Here is a 17423-nt window from a genome sequence, read left to right as displayed (position 1 = left end):
GCTTTTTTTTCCTTTTATAGGTAATAGAGTTTGATGATGGATCTGGATCAGTTCTCAGAATACAGCCACTGCGCACACCGCGAGATGAAGCTATTTATGAATGTGTGGCTTCCAACAGCGTTGGCGAAATAAGTGTGTCCACAAGACTCACTGTTTTACGTGGTAAGTTCCTTCTAAACATAACTAACTCACTTTGTGGAGCTCAAAGTACTACATTCTTGTAATATAGAGGATTCTCTCTGGCAAAGTTAAAATTAGTTTTCTACAAATGGACCTTACTATAGTCCCGATGCTCTTCATTATAAACTTTTTTACCTAATACTTGACTACTGTGTTTGTGTCTTTTGACCATAAAATGGTAATGTGAGTATGTAGTGTATGACAGATGAGAGTGAAGAAAAGAAGAATAGGTGAAACAGGAGTGCCACACACAACAAGTTATTATATCAATTACTGCTCAAGACAACCACTTTATGAATGCATTTGATTCACATTTTAGTGCTGCCCTGGGTACCTTAGCTTTGTTCAATCAGCATTTACACAGAAATGTGTTCAATTAACAGTGACCTTGAAAAGTTGCGTGAGCAGTTTTTAGATGAGGTTAAGCTTCTGCCAAATTTTCCCTGCAAGAGACAATCATAAAAAAGGTGAAAAAGCTTTTTCCACTTCAAATATATGTCAGCTGAACTTTATTACTTCAATAAGAAGTTTTTGAAAACAGTAAAGGAAAATTTTTTTAACTCTGTCAGGGGTGAGGATATTAATGTACTGCCAAGCCTACTGTCTAGGTAATACTCAGGGGAGAAAATACTAGTAGTCAAATGACCTGAACATTTTGTTTTGTCACCTGGAAATGAATAGACACTGGTTTTGGTGACACTTCATGAAATATCATACTCTTCGGTTTGCAGGGCTGGCTTTATGACTGAAGATTGCTGTCTTGTATTTTGATATTCCATGGCATTACAAGGTTTGCAGAATTACTAGGTGCCTGTTCATAGAAATTGCAGATGATTAAACAGCTTTACAGAATTTAGAGGAAAATTTGTGGAATGTGTAATTGCAATATGTTTTTTTCGTGATCCTCTAGATAAGAAGATTTCTTTCTTCCTGTTATTCTCTGAAGTTGGATTTTTACTAGACGATAAGAAAATCTATAATTTTATTAACTTTTTTAATCATTGCAGACAGTCCTGACTTTAATGTTGGAGACAACTAGCAACACTATGTGCATATATGTCAAATAATAACCCTAAGGACATACATATATTTTCCTTAGAGGAAGTCTGACGTAAGCAAACCTTTCCAGTATTTAAAATTCTTACCTCTAATGCCATGATTGTTCATTATATTATCTTTTAAAAATTCTTCCCAGTCTAGCCAATGAAAACAGGAAGATTGGTGTTTTAACAACACCTGTTCTTTACTCCCTAAGATAAAGTTTTGCCTGTATCAACTGATAGGAGCACTTTTTATGTACAGCTTCCACATTGTTAAAATGAAGATAAAATGACATTTTTATATTCCATTAAAAGTATTGCAGTTTAAAGGGAGATTGGGAAGAGGAGCAAGAAAAAGCAAAAAACAGTCTGAAAATTCAGGTGGAAATAGTATTCTTTGTCTTCATAGTTTCTTAAGGTCTATTTAGAAGGCTGCTGGTCATGAAATGTGCATGTGTCTTGAAAGAGAGTGCTCTAAACCGAGGTTCTCATTTTGGCTTTTGCAGAGAAGCAACAGCCCTCATATCTCTCAACCAAGAACTACAGCAGTTGCAAAAGATAGAGGGGGTGTCTGAGTGTCAAAACTGACTTACTGTAAAATGTAGTTTGTTTCTTTAATAGTTCTATTGATTATTAATCAATCTTTTGTGAGGCATATGTAGCTTTACTGCCTATTTTTTGTTTGATACTAGGAGCAGTAATAGTGGCTCAGTGCCTACTTCAGACAACACTAGTATTGCATGCTATTTTAAAAGCAATACATAATGATATTCATATGCAAATGACTAATGGACAAAATATTACTGGTTGTGAAGTTAAAATTAAAATAAATTTCAATTTTAAATTTTTTCATTAAAACCACTGAAATACAAAGATTGAGCATTGTATCCAACCATAATACGTATGGCGTTTGCAACTTCTGAAATATATTTGCCCTAGGAGTAGATTTATGTTTTTAATCTGAAACTGGGAATGTACAAGAACTCATGAACATACTGTGACTGTGGATTTAGATAAAGGGGTAACGTCAGAGAAAACAAGGAGCCCGCAGAGAAACAGGGCATTATTAGGAAGTTTTGATGGGGTTAAAATCTTGAATTGCTAATAGTAAAATGGTTTGCTGTGTTACTTCCCAAGACATGGCATAATTCAGTGCTAAGGGCATTAGCCTGGAAGATAATTCTATTATTGCAAAGCCTCTACTTTGCAAACTTACACAAATCTTTGTACAGTCTGCAATAGTAGCATTGTGGAAAAACACTCCATTGATGAGGCCTTTTTGGGAAAGAGTGCCTCTGCCTCACATAGCTGCTGTAGGAATAAATATTATAAATATAGTATAAAATATATGTAGGAATATATTTTATAATGTAGGAATATATTTTATAAATTTTATATTCTTATAAAGTAGGAATAAATATTATAGATGTGAACAGGAATCAACTAGATTTAATGAAACACAAAACAGAGTAGAGTGAGTTGGATCTGTGATTGCTTATGCTTTACTCATCCTTGCAGTATGTATGTGACTCTGGATTGCAGAAGATGCCTATATAACTTTCATATTTTCTTCAAATTATTCTGTAATGGTTCTATCACAGACATTGTTCGGCATTTGTGCCTCTTGCAAGATGTCACCCAGAGGTGGGAGTCAGATTTTACTCGCAATTCAACCCACAAGTACTGCAACCCTAATATGGAATGTCAGTGAAATCAGGGTAACTCCAGGAGCAGAAGTGTCTACCTACATTATTTTGTTTGATTGTCTGTTTCACAAATCCCAGCTTGACTGTTACAAATAATTTCCACAGCATAGAACAGCAACAGTTTTGCTGATAAGTCCGTGTCTTTACAGCTAATTTTTTTAGTTTTTCTGTCTGTAGAGTAACAACATGCTATACAGATGCTATCATGTTGTGTTAGGTTCCTATACTATGACCAATTCTGAGTATTTGGGTCTCAAAGAGCTATGAATAAATATAAAATTTTAGTGTCTAAGTGTTAGAAGTTTAGAAGTGTGAGAAGGAAGAAGGGCAGAAAAAGCATCTACAGATGATAACATTTCAAGGCCTTACCAAAGATAAAATACCAAATCCTTATTTCTGTTACTAGAGTAAATCAGGAAACATTCGAGGCTAAACTTGCATTTGTTAGGCAGAATATTATGAGAGTCTGGACCAAGAAAGAATGTCCGAGATAATTGGAAACTGATTTTCTGTATATAAAAAAGTTGGCTGCTTTCCAGGACAGATTCACCCATAGGAAAACATTGAATTTGAATGGAAAAAAGGCTTGAAAAGAGAAGTCTGGAAGTTCCATGTTGGAGACGGGTGGACAAGAGGATTCCATGCTATTTATTTTTGGAGCTCTTTGTTTTGAAAGTTTGTGCTGAGAACTGAGAGTGGAACAGTGCTTTGATTCTTTTATTTATTAGTGCTTATCACATGCCTTTCTAGCCAAGAATGTCAGTTGTGTCCTGGAGTTCATTAGAAAGAGCATTGCCAGCAGGTCGAGGGAGGTGATCCTCCCCCTCTACTCAGCCCTAGTGAGACCACATCCGGAGTGCTGTGTCCAGGTCTGGGCTCCTCAGAACAAGAGAGACAAGGAGCTGCTGGAGCAAGTCCAGCAAAGGTCTACAAAGAAATGAGGGGACTTGAGCATCTCTTTTGTGAGGAAAGGCTTAGGGAAATGATCATGTTCGGCCTGGAGAAGAGATGACTGAGAGGGGATCTTATCAATGTCTATAAGTAACTGAAAGGAAAGGGCAAAGAGGATGGACCAGGCTCTTCTCTTTTCTTGGTGGCACCAAGCAAAAGGACAAGAGGCAACAGGAAGGAAAACTGATGCACAAGTTCCATCTGAATATGAAGAACTGCTTTAGTTTGGAGGTAACTCCGCACTGCAATAGATTGCCCAGAGAGGTTGTGGAGTCTCCTCATAGGACATATTCAAGAACTGTCTGGATGCAATTCTGTGTAAGGTGCTCTGGGATGACCCTGGTTGAGCAGGGAGGTTGGACTAAATAATCCCACTGCATTCCCTTTCAACCCTACCTGTTCTGTATAAGCAGTAAAAAGCAATAAAGTGTAGGATCTTCCTATACTCCCCAGGCATTAGAGATGAAATAGCTTTCCTTTTACTGTCCAGTCATTTCATGTGAAAGCCACCTAAATCTGATTTAGGTCTTGCAAATGGTGGGTATCAAACATTTTCCCTAGTTTTAGGACAAGAGTTTTAATGTCATATACAAGTCTATAAATTGTTCAGGAAGGAGGAAATAGGTGCTTCCTTCTAGTAAAGAAACTAGCAGCAATTTTATTCAGTTAATTTTCAAGAGTCCTGCTTATCATTAAAAAAAAAATTGTTATTCCTTTATAAAGTTTTGTCAAAACAGTGAGGGCATCAAGAAGCCTTAGCTTCAACTGCTACTAAGGTATATGAGTAAAGCACAGAAGTGTGCAGGTTTTAAGTAAGGATGTAGAACACAACACATACATTCTAATGTTGCTCCTGTTTGCTATGTTTTCCTTGTTACTTAGAAAGTAAAGAGAGACTACAACAGGACATTCATGCAGAAGGCAGTTTGTTTGTCTTGACCCATAATTTTCTCTTTTTCTTGATGATTATGTTGATACTGTGCATTACAAAAATACTGACATACAGCATTGGTATACCACAGGCAGTACGTAAACCCGAAAGAAGTAATATTTCTGTGGGAAGTGCCTAGGGTGATTATTTCTTTTTATATTATTAGAAACTGATTGATTCAGTGTCAAACATTCACTGCTGTGTAAGATTAATTTTTTTAAAAAAAGAAATATTTACTGTCCAATGTTTCCCTGCCCATTGATACCCACAGATATTAAGGTAATTATGAGAGATTTTTATGAGACTCTCAGAAGTGCACAACATTTCCACATTAAAAAAAAACAAACCACAAAAAAACTAGACAAAAGCAACCAACTAAACAAAAAAGACTCCAGAACAATTCCAAATCAGAGATGATAAATCCAAGTTTTTGTTTCTGCTGCTAGCAATAGTTTCAATGATAATAGAAGCTCATTGCTGTATTTTCACTTTACCTGACAGTACATTATTTTGAAGTAATCTGTCATCTGGGACACCTATTTTGGAGGGCATAGAAATTAGACAAAATGGAGTGGCACAGCTGTACTGTTGGAAAATGTACAGTGGGGTATCTCTCATTTCTGGACAAATGGGAGAAAGGACTGTACATATTCTTGATATTAGCTGCACAGTAGGAGAAATTTGCTGTGTTCCAGCTGGAACTGTATAACCATGTGCACCAGTGTTTATGTGAAACTCTTTCCTGTATAGTTACAGCGATTATCCAGGTGGTTACTAGTAGGACAGGCTTTTGAAAGTGGAATGAAGAGAAATAATGGAACTAAGAAAATACCTGTGCATGAGTTAAATACACTGAAAAGACATTTATCTCAATCATATACTGCATGATAAGACTTTTGAAGAGCAAAAGGAATATCATTTCCCAAAACTTCATAAACTTTCAGTGGTCATGCCATGCGTAGCACCTTGTATTGAACGCTAGCATGTTCATTACAGTCCTATTTTTATTAAGCTTCTTTTTGAAGAGGAAAACTGCTGTTCCTGCTGAGAAAATGCTGCTTTACAGTTTATGCTGTAAAGCCTCTCCTGGGTAGCTGTGCAGGGAGGATTAAGAAATGAAACACAGCTGCTTGAAAATCACACAATAGGATTTTGTGAAATAGTAAAACAAAAGGAGAGATAGCCAATACAACTTTAGCTTAAAAAAACCCTTACAGACAGTTACAGAATGGCATGCACATTTCTTGGAATGGCTTATGAAGTACTACAGAGTTAGAAATATTTATCTCCAATGTTATAAACTATTTTGAAATATTTTCTTTGGGTATGCAAATATTATTTTGGAAAATAAATATTAATCTTCCATGCAGTACAGTTTTAAATACTTAATAACTTACTGATCTTACTCATCATAAAGATGAGGTGATGACATTTAACTAGAAGCCAGAAAAGCATACAAAAGAATAATGAAATACATGTTTCATATTCCATACCTGAGTTCAAACGTACTGTATGTTTAACTTCTGTTAATTGCAAGCATGTACATTGTAGTGGTTTAGAAAGTACTGCACCTAATAAATTTTGTATCAATCAGTAAACATACAGGGATCTATCAAGGTCTGTCTAACATACAAGAGTATTGAGTTCAGCTTTTAGGTATATGCACTTGAGTGTGCTGATTTGACATGCATCTATTTTTAACTTTTATGTAGTTGTTCAAAAAACTATGTTGTAGTAATTTATTATATATGAAAATGATTGAATAACTGCTATAAGTATTGTAATGAGAAGTTTCTGTCAAGTGCCTCAACTTGTGTTGTAAGACTTTTTTTAATATTTCCACTCATGTTTCTATATGCAAAATTTATCAAATACATTCTTTCCAATCAGGGAATATTAAGGTTCCTTTTTTTTTTTTTCCTTAGTTTGAATTTTACAAATCTTCCCTTCTCTTGCACACCATTATGTTATAAATAACCTACTACGGTCATGAATTCAAAGCTAATCCTGGTTTAGGGCAAATTTGGGAGGGAACTTCCAAAAGGGTTCTTCTGGAAAGCAAATTCAAGCGGCCCCTCCCCTACTGGTTTGGGAAAAGATTTCCTGTGAGAAAAGAGGAAGAATCTCTTTATTTAACAAGCAAGATGTTCACAATCATTAAAACAAATAATAATAATAAACAATGATACCTCTTGCTGTTCTGAAAAGATGGCAAATTCAGACGGTCATTTTCATGGGGTGTAGTTTTGCTCACTCAGTCTCTTATCAGTCCCTCCTGCTCTGGAAAATGCCGCATCCTGGGCCCCAGTGGGTCACAGGTGTGAACTCCCAGTGTTCTTCTGGGTTTTCAGTTCATAGAAGGCTGATCAGTTCCAAGAAAAGGAAAAGCCACAGTCTGGGGAGCTTCTCTGCCTCAGCTAGCAAAAAAAAAAAACTTAACTAAAAACCAAGGAGAGGTCTCTCCTGCATGTCCGTGCTGCAGACAACACAGTCCATGAGAAGGATGAAGGAGAGCAAGTGCAGTTTCTGAAAACAAACTGCACGTTTCTTCTCCCCACCTTCGCTTTCAGAACCAGTCATAAAGGTGCAGAACTTAATATCCAGCGTGAACAGAACAGACAACTGGGGATACAACCATCATAAAGTCACTCTAGGACAATATCAGAAAGCTTCTTGCAAAAAGTAGAGATGTCAGTTTGGAAAACTAGTGAAACAGCAGTCCTACATTTCTTAATTATCATTGTAAATTCCTGTAGCCAAAACTTTGAGAGATTAGTTACTTAGAAAAGTCAAGAGTAGGCTGATGTAAGATCTTTAAAGACGTCGTAAGAAGGTAGCCATAGATATCAGATTTTTTTGAGAAACCTGTCCTTTTTCCCTACATTTTTTACCAGTGAAATTTAATTCAGCTCTTTGTTATCCTACATATTCTTTTAAGATGATTGATTATTCAATTGTGTTTGCTTGATCAATATACATGGAGAAGGTTTTCCTGCTGCCAGTTACAACCTATCGTGTCTTTGCAAAGGTTTATTTTACTTACTTCTAGTTCTTGGTGAATTCCACTGGCTGAATTTCAGCCAGCCAAATTTCTATTTTACATAAAATGTAGTAAAATTACCCAGTTCAGTTTCACATACTTGTGCATAGGGTTAATTTTTTCTTATGAAATATTGTCAATAGTAGAAAATCAATTATGCCATACATTTTTATGGCAGTATGATGTTCCTAACATTGGCTTTAGATTAGTAATATGGCTAGACTATATTGCATTTGTACTTATTGTGTATATCCATGAAAGAAAATAAATTTATGGATGATAGTTCATTAAAAGGTGTCTCACAGTTGTGATCTAAGAAGAGAAACTGAAATAAAGCTGGACAAAAGCAGAGCAGCTCTGTTTAGCTTGAAAGAATTCTTCATTGACAGTTTTGGCTAAGAATGTACACCTGTTAAATACTTTCAGACAACAGCTAAGTGACTAATTTTAGCATCACCCCATTTAGGTATTCCCATTCTCCTATCTAATGACTACATATGGAGTTATAGACATTTTTGATAGCCATAGTGAGCTGGCTGCTTGTAAAATTCAAATTAAGCCATGTTGAGCAGATAAATTTTAAAAGGTATTTGTTTTATACTTTTTTATAGCCACTCATTGATACCTGTGATGATTCAATCCTTTTTCACACATGGTCATCCTTGCATCGTCAGAAATCTCTCAGAAACAAATGATAGTAAGAACAATGGAAAAGGAAAAATGATTCCAAAAAGTCATTGATAGTAAAAACAATGGAAAAGTGAGGGGAGGAGTAATATTTCTCCTCCCAGAAGAATCAGTATCAGGTTATGTAAGATCAGAACTAAAACATGAAGTATCCTAAGAGCCATGACCTGATATATACAATAAGGAATCAATTTGATCCGGTTCTTTAAAGACCCAGATAGAAGCAGCATACAGATGCTATATTAAAAATCATCTTTACAACAAGTGGTGGAGCATTGCTACGTATAAAACTATTAGCTGTTCTGAACAAGGAAGGTGACATAGGGGGAAGGGTATACTTCTGTGTTATTATTTTGATATTTTGTAGTGCTACATGTCTATTTTTTAAACATATAAAATTTAATTTCTTCTATTTTCTTCCTGCATGTAATATAGTTCAATTTAAATAAATCTGTCATTCAAATTTGCTTTGTGGTTCTTTTTATCTACTTATAAAATGGTGGGCCATTTGTTGTTTTTTAATTAGTTAAAAGAAAAAATGCAATATATTTTTTCATACACCAATAATTCTTACAATATAGTCACTTTTCCTGGGTTTAGTCATTGTGCTCATTGTGCTTGGATTTAAGGCCTTTGGCCTTGTGTAGGGTGCTGTTGGCTCAGTATCAGGTGTTGAGATTGTGCAGGTTTTCACTGCTCAGTGGCTTAAACACACCGTCTCAAAGTGAAGCCAATAGAATAGTGAAATTCAATGCAATTAATCAAATGCCATATTGCCTGTTGTTTGTATAATCTGTGGCCTCAATTTTGGATGCATTTTATGTATCTGTATGTCCACTCACTTAACAAACTCTTGTGATATTAATGTAGCAATGTAATTGTTAAAGTTTCATAACACAAAATTAAAATTGACAAAAGAATCCTAGGGATTTTTCTTAATGTCATTATTTCATATTGACTTTAAAAAGTAATGTAATTCTAGGGATTTTCTGTTTAAGGAGATGATATGGTGATTAGTTGCTCAACCCTTGGCAGTGTCTCGTATCTGTAAGGAACCCAGTGGTATTAGCTGCTTGATAGTTTCAATTTAATTGTTATCACAGCAAATCTTCGTATGAGATGTCTAATACAGAATAAGAAAACCGAGGCAATTACTAGAAAAATGCATATATTCATATAGTAGGCTTGTCTTTGTTTTTCCAGGCTAGTCATTTCTGTGAACACTCATGTCTTATTAAGTGTACTTTTAGGGTGACAGAAATGTTTGCTGAAATGTAGGATGTGTTTGACAGTAGTGTACTGAGGTCACAGTAAGATTAAATAAATTCTAATGTAGTAAGTGCTGATCTTCAAATACAGAAAAAGCCCAGTAAGAATGCTTTTTCACATGTATCTGAAAAAGTAATTTAGAAATTAGAGAAAGCTTATGTAAAGAAAGCTTCAGCTTGCTTAGCCTGGCAAAAGGTCAGTGTTTATTAAAATAGTATTTATTACTGTAATTCCTAAGTTTTCAAGGATTTGACATAGGAAGCAAACACTAAAATAAAGAACACATACTTAGAGTATAAAAAATATTTTTGGCAAACATACAGGCATCAAAAGGAAGATGAAATTCAATAGACCTTGACAAAACAAAAATATTCTGTTTATTAGGACTAGAAATGAAACAGTTCTGAAGCTGTGACTTTCAGTTGATTTCACAAAGGAAAGGAGGCTTTGTTGCATTAGTGTGGCAGGAGGTTGAAAGAACTGTGATTTAAGTGGCTCTGCTAGGGGGAAAAACTTAATAATACTCTATGGCTTAGACAGGATATAAAATCCTGGTATAATATATATAACTTCAAGTATTTTCAGTGCTTGCTTTAAACTGATGTAAAGTGCTGCACCTGGCTTACTAATGTTCTATTTAACTTTACAGCAAGATGCAGTAAGTAGCATCTTGCTCCTAGGTCAGTAGAAAATGAAATTTCTTCAGTTACAAATGAATAAAACATGCAAATTTGTGTCTTACGTCCATGGTGATTTAAACTGTTCTGTTAAAATGATTTACTGTTAGAAAGAATGTACTGTGAGGTAAGATGTTAGGTGGTAATAGTAGCATTTTAGCACTTTTGTGTATATTGAATGCATCTTGTGACCTACAATGTCAGTGCATGCTCAATATGACAACAGCAAAACAGAATAATGAGGTAATTCTTCAGGTGGAAACACTTCAGTAAGCTTTTCAGTCAAATACAGTCAAAAAGCACTGATTAGAGCCAGGTGTTTCATTAGGCCATTCAGTACACCTGAATTTTAGCTTGTGACACTGGTCTTTTGTAACATTTATGTATTTCAGGGTATATTAATAATGAATATACTAACTACTGTTATTACCTGAATTATTTTTATTATTGTTACTGCATGACTCCTTTGCATCATCTGTCAAAGGTCTTGGGAGTCCAGGAATGATCCTGCTGACTGGAAACTAACCAGATTATTCAATTTACATGAAGGGTGTGCAGGAAGACAGAGGAAAGTATGAGTAGGATAGTTCTAGTGTCAGTTTCTGGAGAAGATTGTACTGTGCCTCTGAAAGGCATTTAAATAACAATCAACATTAGTTCACAAGGTGATTCAGAAAAGCCCTGTTAACCTAATTTGATATTCATCTATGATATCCTCCAGGTGGATAAAGGGAAGGTGGTGGATGGGGCTTTTCTGGATTTTAGTAAGGCTGTCCCGCACAGCACCCTTCTGGAAAAAGTTGGCCAGTTGTGGGATGAGAGGGTGTGAGTGAAGAAGTAGCTGAATGTAGGAGCTGAAGGGATTGTGATAAATGGGGCTATATCTGGCTAGTAGCTACTTACCAGGGGTGTTCCTCAGGGATCAGTTTTAGGGTCAGTCCTATTCAAAATATTTATTAATTATCTGTATATAGGAGAATGCACCATTTTGTATCAGAAGGTTTGCTGATGATACAAAACTAGGAGGTGCTGTTGACTCTTACAGAGTGATCTTGCAGACTTTTCTAGAGGGACTAAAACACTAGACAAAGATTAATTAAACAAAAATTAAGTTCAAATGCCAAATTCTTCACCTATAGCACAAGATCACATCTGGGGAGGAGTGACTGAATAGCAGCTTTTCAGAAGGGTGTCAGGCTGTTGGTTGACATTAAGCACCATGTTGAGTCAACCCTGCCAGGCAGGAGGGCAGGCTGCATCCTGGGGTACATCAGATACATTACCACCAGCCACTATTGTACTCAGCATTAGTGTGGCCTCACCACACCAGTGCTGGGCCCCACAATTTTTAAAAGATATTAAGGTCCTTGAATGCATAGAGAGCAGGGCAGCAAAGCTAGGGAAAGGATTTTGAAGCCATCGCCTCTTGGGAGCAGCTAAGCACTTTGGGCTGCCGTAGTTTAAAGAAAAGGAGGCTAAGATCTTACTGCTCTCTGCAGCTTCCCAAGGTGAGGAAGAAAGAGGGAGATGCTCATGTATCTCCAATATCTAGTGATGAGGTGCTTGGGAACAGTTTTAAGGGACATCAAGGGAGATGCAGGCTGAACCTGAATCTCAGAAAATATTTTTTTAACAAGACAGTGGAACAGGCTTCCTAAAGAGGTGCCTTAACCCTGTCAATGTTTATGAGGCATTTGGAAAATGCAATTAATACTTGCTTTAGCTTTGAGTCAGCCCTGAAGTGGTTGGGCAGTTGGATCACTGGAGATAACTCCCAAATTAAATACTCTATTCTATTCTTAATTATAATATTTACATAGTATATGTTATATTAAATTGTAATCAGTATTCTTTCTTCGACATTAATTAGAACAAAGATTATTTAAAGAATGCTAAAAATTTTTGCTTCAAAAATCACTTGGTTTTTAACCAATACAAGTTCTTACTCTGAACATAAAATCATCTTATTCTTTCTATGCTCATTTATATTCCCAGCCTTTAAAAAAAATTTGTATTGGAACATGATAGCCATATTTTTGTATCCTGTCTAACTTGACTAAGTACTGTTCTTCATTACAGTGAATATTCTTGTAAATAAATCCATTTTTTATGATCACTGCTATGAATGGCAGTTAAAAAGTACATTTTTTTTAATAACTTGAAATGCATTGTGCCTAGCTTAGTACCAAACTCAAAAGCTCATTTTAGTTCCCATATATTCCGTTGTTTTACCTGTTGCACTGACATGTTTTCACTAGGCCTGTAATTTATTTTCATAAAATATATCGTCTTAAATGGCATTATCAGCCTAGCTGATAAGATAAACAAATCTGTATAGCAACCTCTATCATAATGTTCACACAGAGATTTATTTGGGTTTTGGCTGTATAGATAAGGAAGTAGGATATCTGGGAAACCCTCTTCATTATACCTGCAGCAAAATGACTTTCAAAGAAAGCAAATTGAAAGGCTGAGAAGTTGCCAGGTCTTTTTTTTTTTGCAAAAGGCTGCTGTCACTTGGAACTTGATTTATGGCAAGAAGATGAAGCCAAGTGCAGAAAAGCCATTAGTAAGCCCAAAAGCAATCATTTTTTGCTGTTACATACAGCAGACAGAGGTTTGAATTGAGAATATGCTCAAGTCAGTGAAAAAATGGTCTTCTTTGCTAGACTGCAGATCAGTCAAAACTTGAGTTTGGTCATTAGTTGCAAAATGTCAAAACCACAAAATGCAAGCAGAAAAACTTTCAATATCATTAACATTTTTCAGACTTGGAAACCTAAATTTAATCTTGCTGGTAGTTCCTGTGATGGTACCAAGTACTTCTTGTTTCTAAGGATACTTATGTACATCTGTTTTTTGGGATGTTTTTTGTTAAAGTCCTGAAACAGGAGGGTGAGGGGAGAGTGATATTTGTTGTTTAATGAGTTATCTAAACTTAAATGACTGTGTAAGTAGATATTCTTAAATGTGGCCTCATTTCACCTGAATGTAGTATTCTGAATGTACCATTTGGTTCCAACAAGATCCTCCAGGATCTTTGGGGTTCCAGAATCTGCATGGGTTTGGCAGTACTACCTGATAACTCCTGAGAGATGATTTTAAATTATAGATTTAATTTTAAATTAAATAGTATGTTCATTTGAAACTCCTTCCCTTATGAAAAAGAAGGAAGCTATGTGTGTAGTGTGTACTGCAGTTTCTTTCTTATGAGTCAGATTAGTCTGATATCTTGGATATTTGTCATGAGTGTCATTTATTCATAGAATCAGAGAATATGCTGAGTTGAAGGGAACCCATCAGGATCACAGAGTCCAACTTCATTCCTGCACAGGACAGCCCCAAGAGTCACACCATGTGCCTGAGAGCACTTTTTGAACTCTGTCAGGCTGGTGTTGCAGCCACTTCCCTGGGAGCCTGTTCCAGTGCCCAGCTACCCTCTGGGTGAAAATCCCTGATATCCAATCTAAACTTCCTCTGATACAGCTCCAGGCCATTCCCTCTGTTTCTGTCACTGGTCACCACCTTCCCCTCAAGAGGAAGTTGCAGACTGCAGTGAAGTCTCAGCAATGAGACTTCAGCCACTTTTATAAAGCTTCCTCTCCAGACCCTTTACCATCCTTGTGGTCCTCTTTTGGACACTGTAATAGCTTTAACATTTACATATATCATGTTGCCCAAAACTGCCCCCAGCACTCAAGATGAGGCTTCCCCAGCTCAGAGCAGGGCAGGACAATCCTTTCCCTTGCCTGGCTGGTGATGCTAGGGCCTGATGTCCCCCAAGACTGGGTTGGCCCTCCTGGCTGCCAGGGCATTGCTGGCTCATGTTCAACTTTCTGTTGACTGGGATATCCAGCTCTCTTTCCGCGGTGCTGCTTTTCAGCCTCTCATTCCCCAGTCTGTCTGTACATTCAGGGTTGTCCCATCCCACATGCAGAATCTGTAACTCCGTTTTTCAACTTCATGTGTTTGGTGGTGGCTCATCTCTCTCATTTGTAGAGATCTTTCTGCAGGACCTCTCTGCCCTCAGGGGAGTCGACAGCTGCTCTCAATTTAATGGTGTTGGCAAACTTACTTAGTATTCCTTCCAGTCCTGCATCTGATGCCATTTTGGTTTTTACCTTTTTTTCTTAGTTTTCTTTACACATATATTTGTAGCTTCTTATTGTAGCCTAACTTCAACATTTTCCTAGGCAGAAAGACAAAATGTGTTCCACAATCCTTATCCTATCTTGGTTCTCCTTAGAAACCAAGGCCAACGAACAGCTTTTCAGACACATTTTCATCAACAAGGTTCAGTCCCATCTGAGGGGGGAGAATTTAGAAGGGGCTTGGACTGGGTGGGAATTACATCACCACTTCTGCTCCTAATTGGTGCTTTTTTGTTAAGCAAGGAGATTTACCAGACTTACAAAACTGTACGCACCCCTGTGGGCTTTTGTGGACATTTTGCCATAACTACCTCTGGAGGCCTTCAATAAAGATCCATTTTTATATTAATTCCTATACTAATGCTATCTCAAAATTGTGTTGTTTCATTTCTAAGTTGAAAAAGGCATCACATCTAAGTCATCTATGAAAATGTTGAAGAACTGGGGCAAGGATTGGAACCCTGTGGAACCCCACTAATGACAGGTCCCCAGTCTGATGTCACCCCATTCACTGTATCCCCTTGTGCCTGACCCATGAGCCACTTGCTCACCCATCACAATGATGTGTGTACTCACACTGTGGCCTGCACATTCTGTCCAGAAGGATCCTGTGAGAGACAGCATCAAAAACTTTGCTGAAGTTCAAAAAGGTTACATCAACAGGCTTTTCTAGATCAGCTAGATGGGTTACCCTGTCATAGATCAGATTTGACATGCAGGACTTCCCCTCATAAAACCATGCTGGCTGTGACTGATGACTTTGTTGTCCTCCAAGTGGTTTTCAGTACCTCTCTGAATAATCTTCTCCATGATTTTACTGGACACTGAAGTGAGACAGATCTGTAGTTTCCTTCTTTTTGAGGGTATCCTTCCATTGAAAATCAAGACAACATTCACCAGTTTCCAGTCAACTGGGACCTCTCCAAAATCCCAAGACTACTCAAAAATTACTGAGGGAGGCTTTGTGGTGACATGATCTCTTTGACGCTTAGATTAATCCCATCAGGCCTCAGAGATTTATAGGGATCCAGCTCAAGCAGCGGATCCTGCAAAAGTTCAGGGTCAACTGGGATTTTATTTTTCTTGGAAACATGGTCTTCCAGTTTAGGAAGTGTTAAAATTAAGGCAAAGAAATAAATTTGTCTGTGTTTGTGAGGTGACCACCCTCATCCTGTAATGGGCCAATGTTATTCCTACACTGCTTTTTGCCATCAACGTATTTGGAAAAAAAAACCCTCTTTTTATTGCTCCCACTGTTCTGTCCGGTTTCAACTCCAGTTGAGCTTTGGTTTCACAATGTTTTTTCCCTACGGCAGTGAACAGCATTTCTGCATTCTTCCTATGTCACCCCACCTTGCTTCCACTGGGCACACACTTGCCTTTTTCTCCTTATTTCCAAAAGATCCATGTTCAGCTAAGGTGGCCTTTTTGCTCACCTCCTTGACTTCCATTATTTGGGAATTACCTGCTCCTGTGCCCTTAGGAGGTGATGGTTAAAAAATAACCAGCACTGATGGACCCCAGCACCTGCAAAAAGGATTTTCCCAGGTGAATTTACTCACTAATTCCCTGAGCATCTTGAAGTCTGCACTCCTCATGTCCAGGGTTGAGGTTTTGCTGGCACTTTTCCTTCTGTAAACAGAGATTTTAAACTTGATTGCTTGTTGGTCACTGTGGCCAAGACGGCTGCCAGCCTTCACTTTTTCAAGATCCTTTCTGTTGACAAGCAGCAGATCATGGAGGGCATCTTTCTCAGCCAGCTCTCTCAGGACTTGTCCTATAAAGTTGTCATCCAGTTTTTTGAGGATCTTCTGTCCTGGGTTGTACCAGCTGTATGATGCTCCCATTTGATTTCTCATAAGCTGAAGGCCCCCAGAACAACAAGAGCAGTTGACCTGGAAGTATCCCTTCATTCCTCAAAGAAGTGATTTATTTGCATTATCATCCTGGCTAGGAGAGCTGTAGTAGACTCCCAGGATGACATCTGAATTAATTTTTTGCCCCTTGATTCTTACCCAAAGACTGTCAATTGTGGCATTGCTAACTGTAAGCTCCATACATTCCCTTCTGTGATGGACAGTGCCACCCCTCTGCCTCTTCTCCCTGCCTATCCCTCCTGAAGAGCCTGTAACCATCCAACAGGGCACTCCAGTCACAGATCTCATCCCACGATGTTTCAGTTCTGTCAGTGATGTCAAATCTCTGGGGCTGGGTCAAATTCATCTTGTTTGTTCCTCATGCTGTGTGCATTAGCGTAGAAATATCTCAGGTGTAGCTAACACCTCCTGAAGCTGCTGCAAGGATCCCATTAGTGCTTGTTCCCATAAGTTTTGTCACACCATCCAGTTGTTCATCGCTAGCAGGGCTGATTTAGCCCCATACCAAGCTAGTTGAAATCTCTATCAATAAGCTCCATGAGCTCCTCTAGTGGAGTTCTAGTGTGCTAGAACTCTTATTCCCTTCTGAGAAGGGTGCATCCCAACAGGTTTCATTAGACCACATGTTAAATAGATCATCTCATGGTCAAAAATCAAAAAAAATCCCAAAATTTTTCTGATTACACAAGCCTCAGCATTTGACCTCATGGATCTGCCTGTCCCTACCAATATTATTCCTTGTTACCAGAAGGATCAAGGAACTCACTGTGATACTGATCCTTCAAACAATCTTCCAAACAGCTAGACAGATGAGCAGAGATAATGGCCAACACCAAGTGCTGAGTCCTACAGTTTGACCACAACAACCCTAGGCACCATTGCCGACTTGAGGCAGAGTGACTGAAGAGCTGCCC

The 17423-nt window shown here is 37.6% G+C and overlaps 1 protein-coding gene across 1 annotated transcript in view; it reads left to right on the top strand.

The window, feature by feature from the left end:
• Positions 1–17423, top strand: part of PTPRD (protein tyrosine phosphatase receptor type D) — a 366236-nt gene that overhangs the window by 142285 nt on the left and 206528 nt on the right. Inside the window, exon 4 of the mRNA XM_083884531.1 lies at positions 21–162. Within this exon, the coding sequence (XP_083740657.1) occupies positions 21–162 (142 nt within the window). The remainder of the gene's footprint in view (positions 1–20; positions 163–17423) is intronic.

The sequence above is a fragment of the Zosterops lateralis genome (assembly GCF_965231275.1).
Source record: "Zosterops lateralis genome assembly, chromosome: Z".
NCBI lineage: Eukaryota > Metazoa > Chordata > Aves > Passeriformes > Zosteropidae > Zosterops > Zosterops lateralis.
Note: the sequence above shows the minus strand (reverse complement) of the source record. Positions and strands in the feature narration are given on the sequence as shown.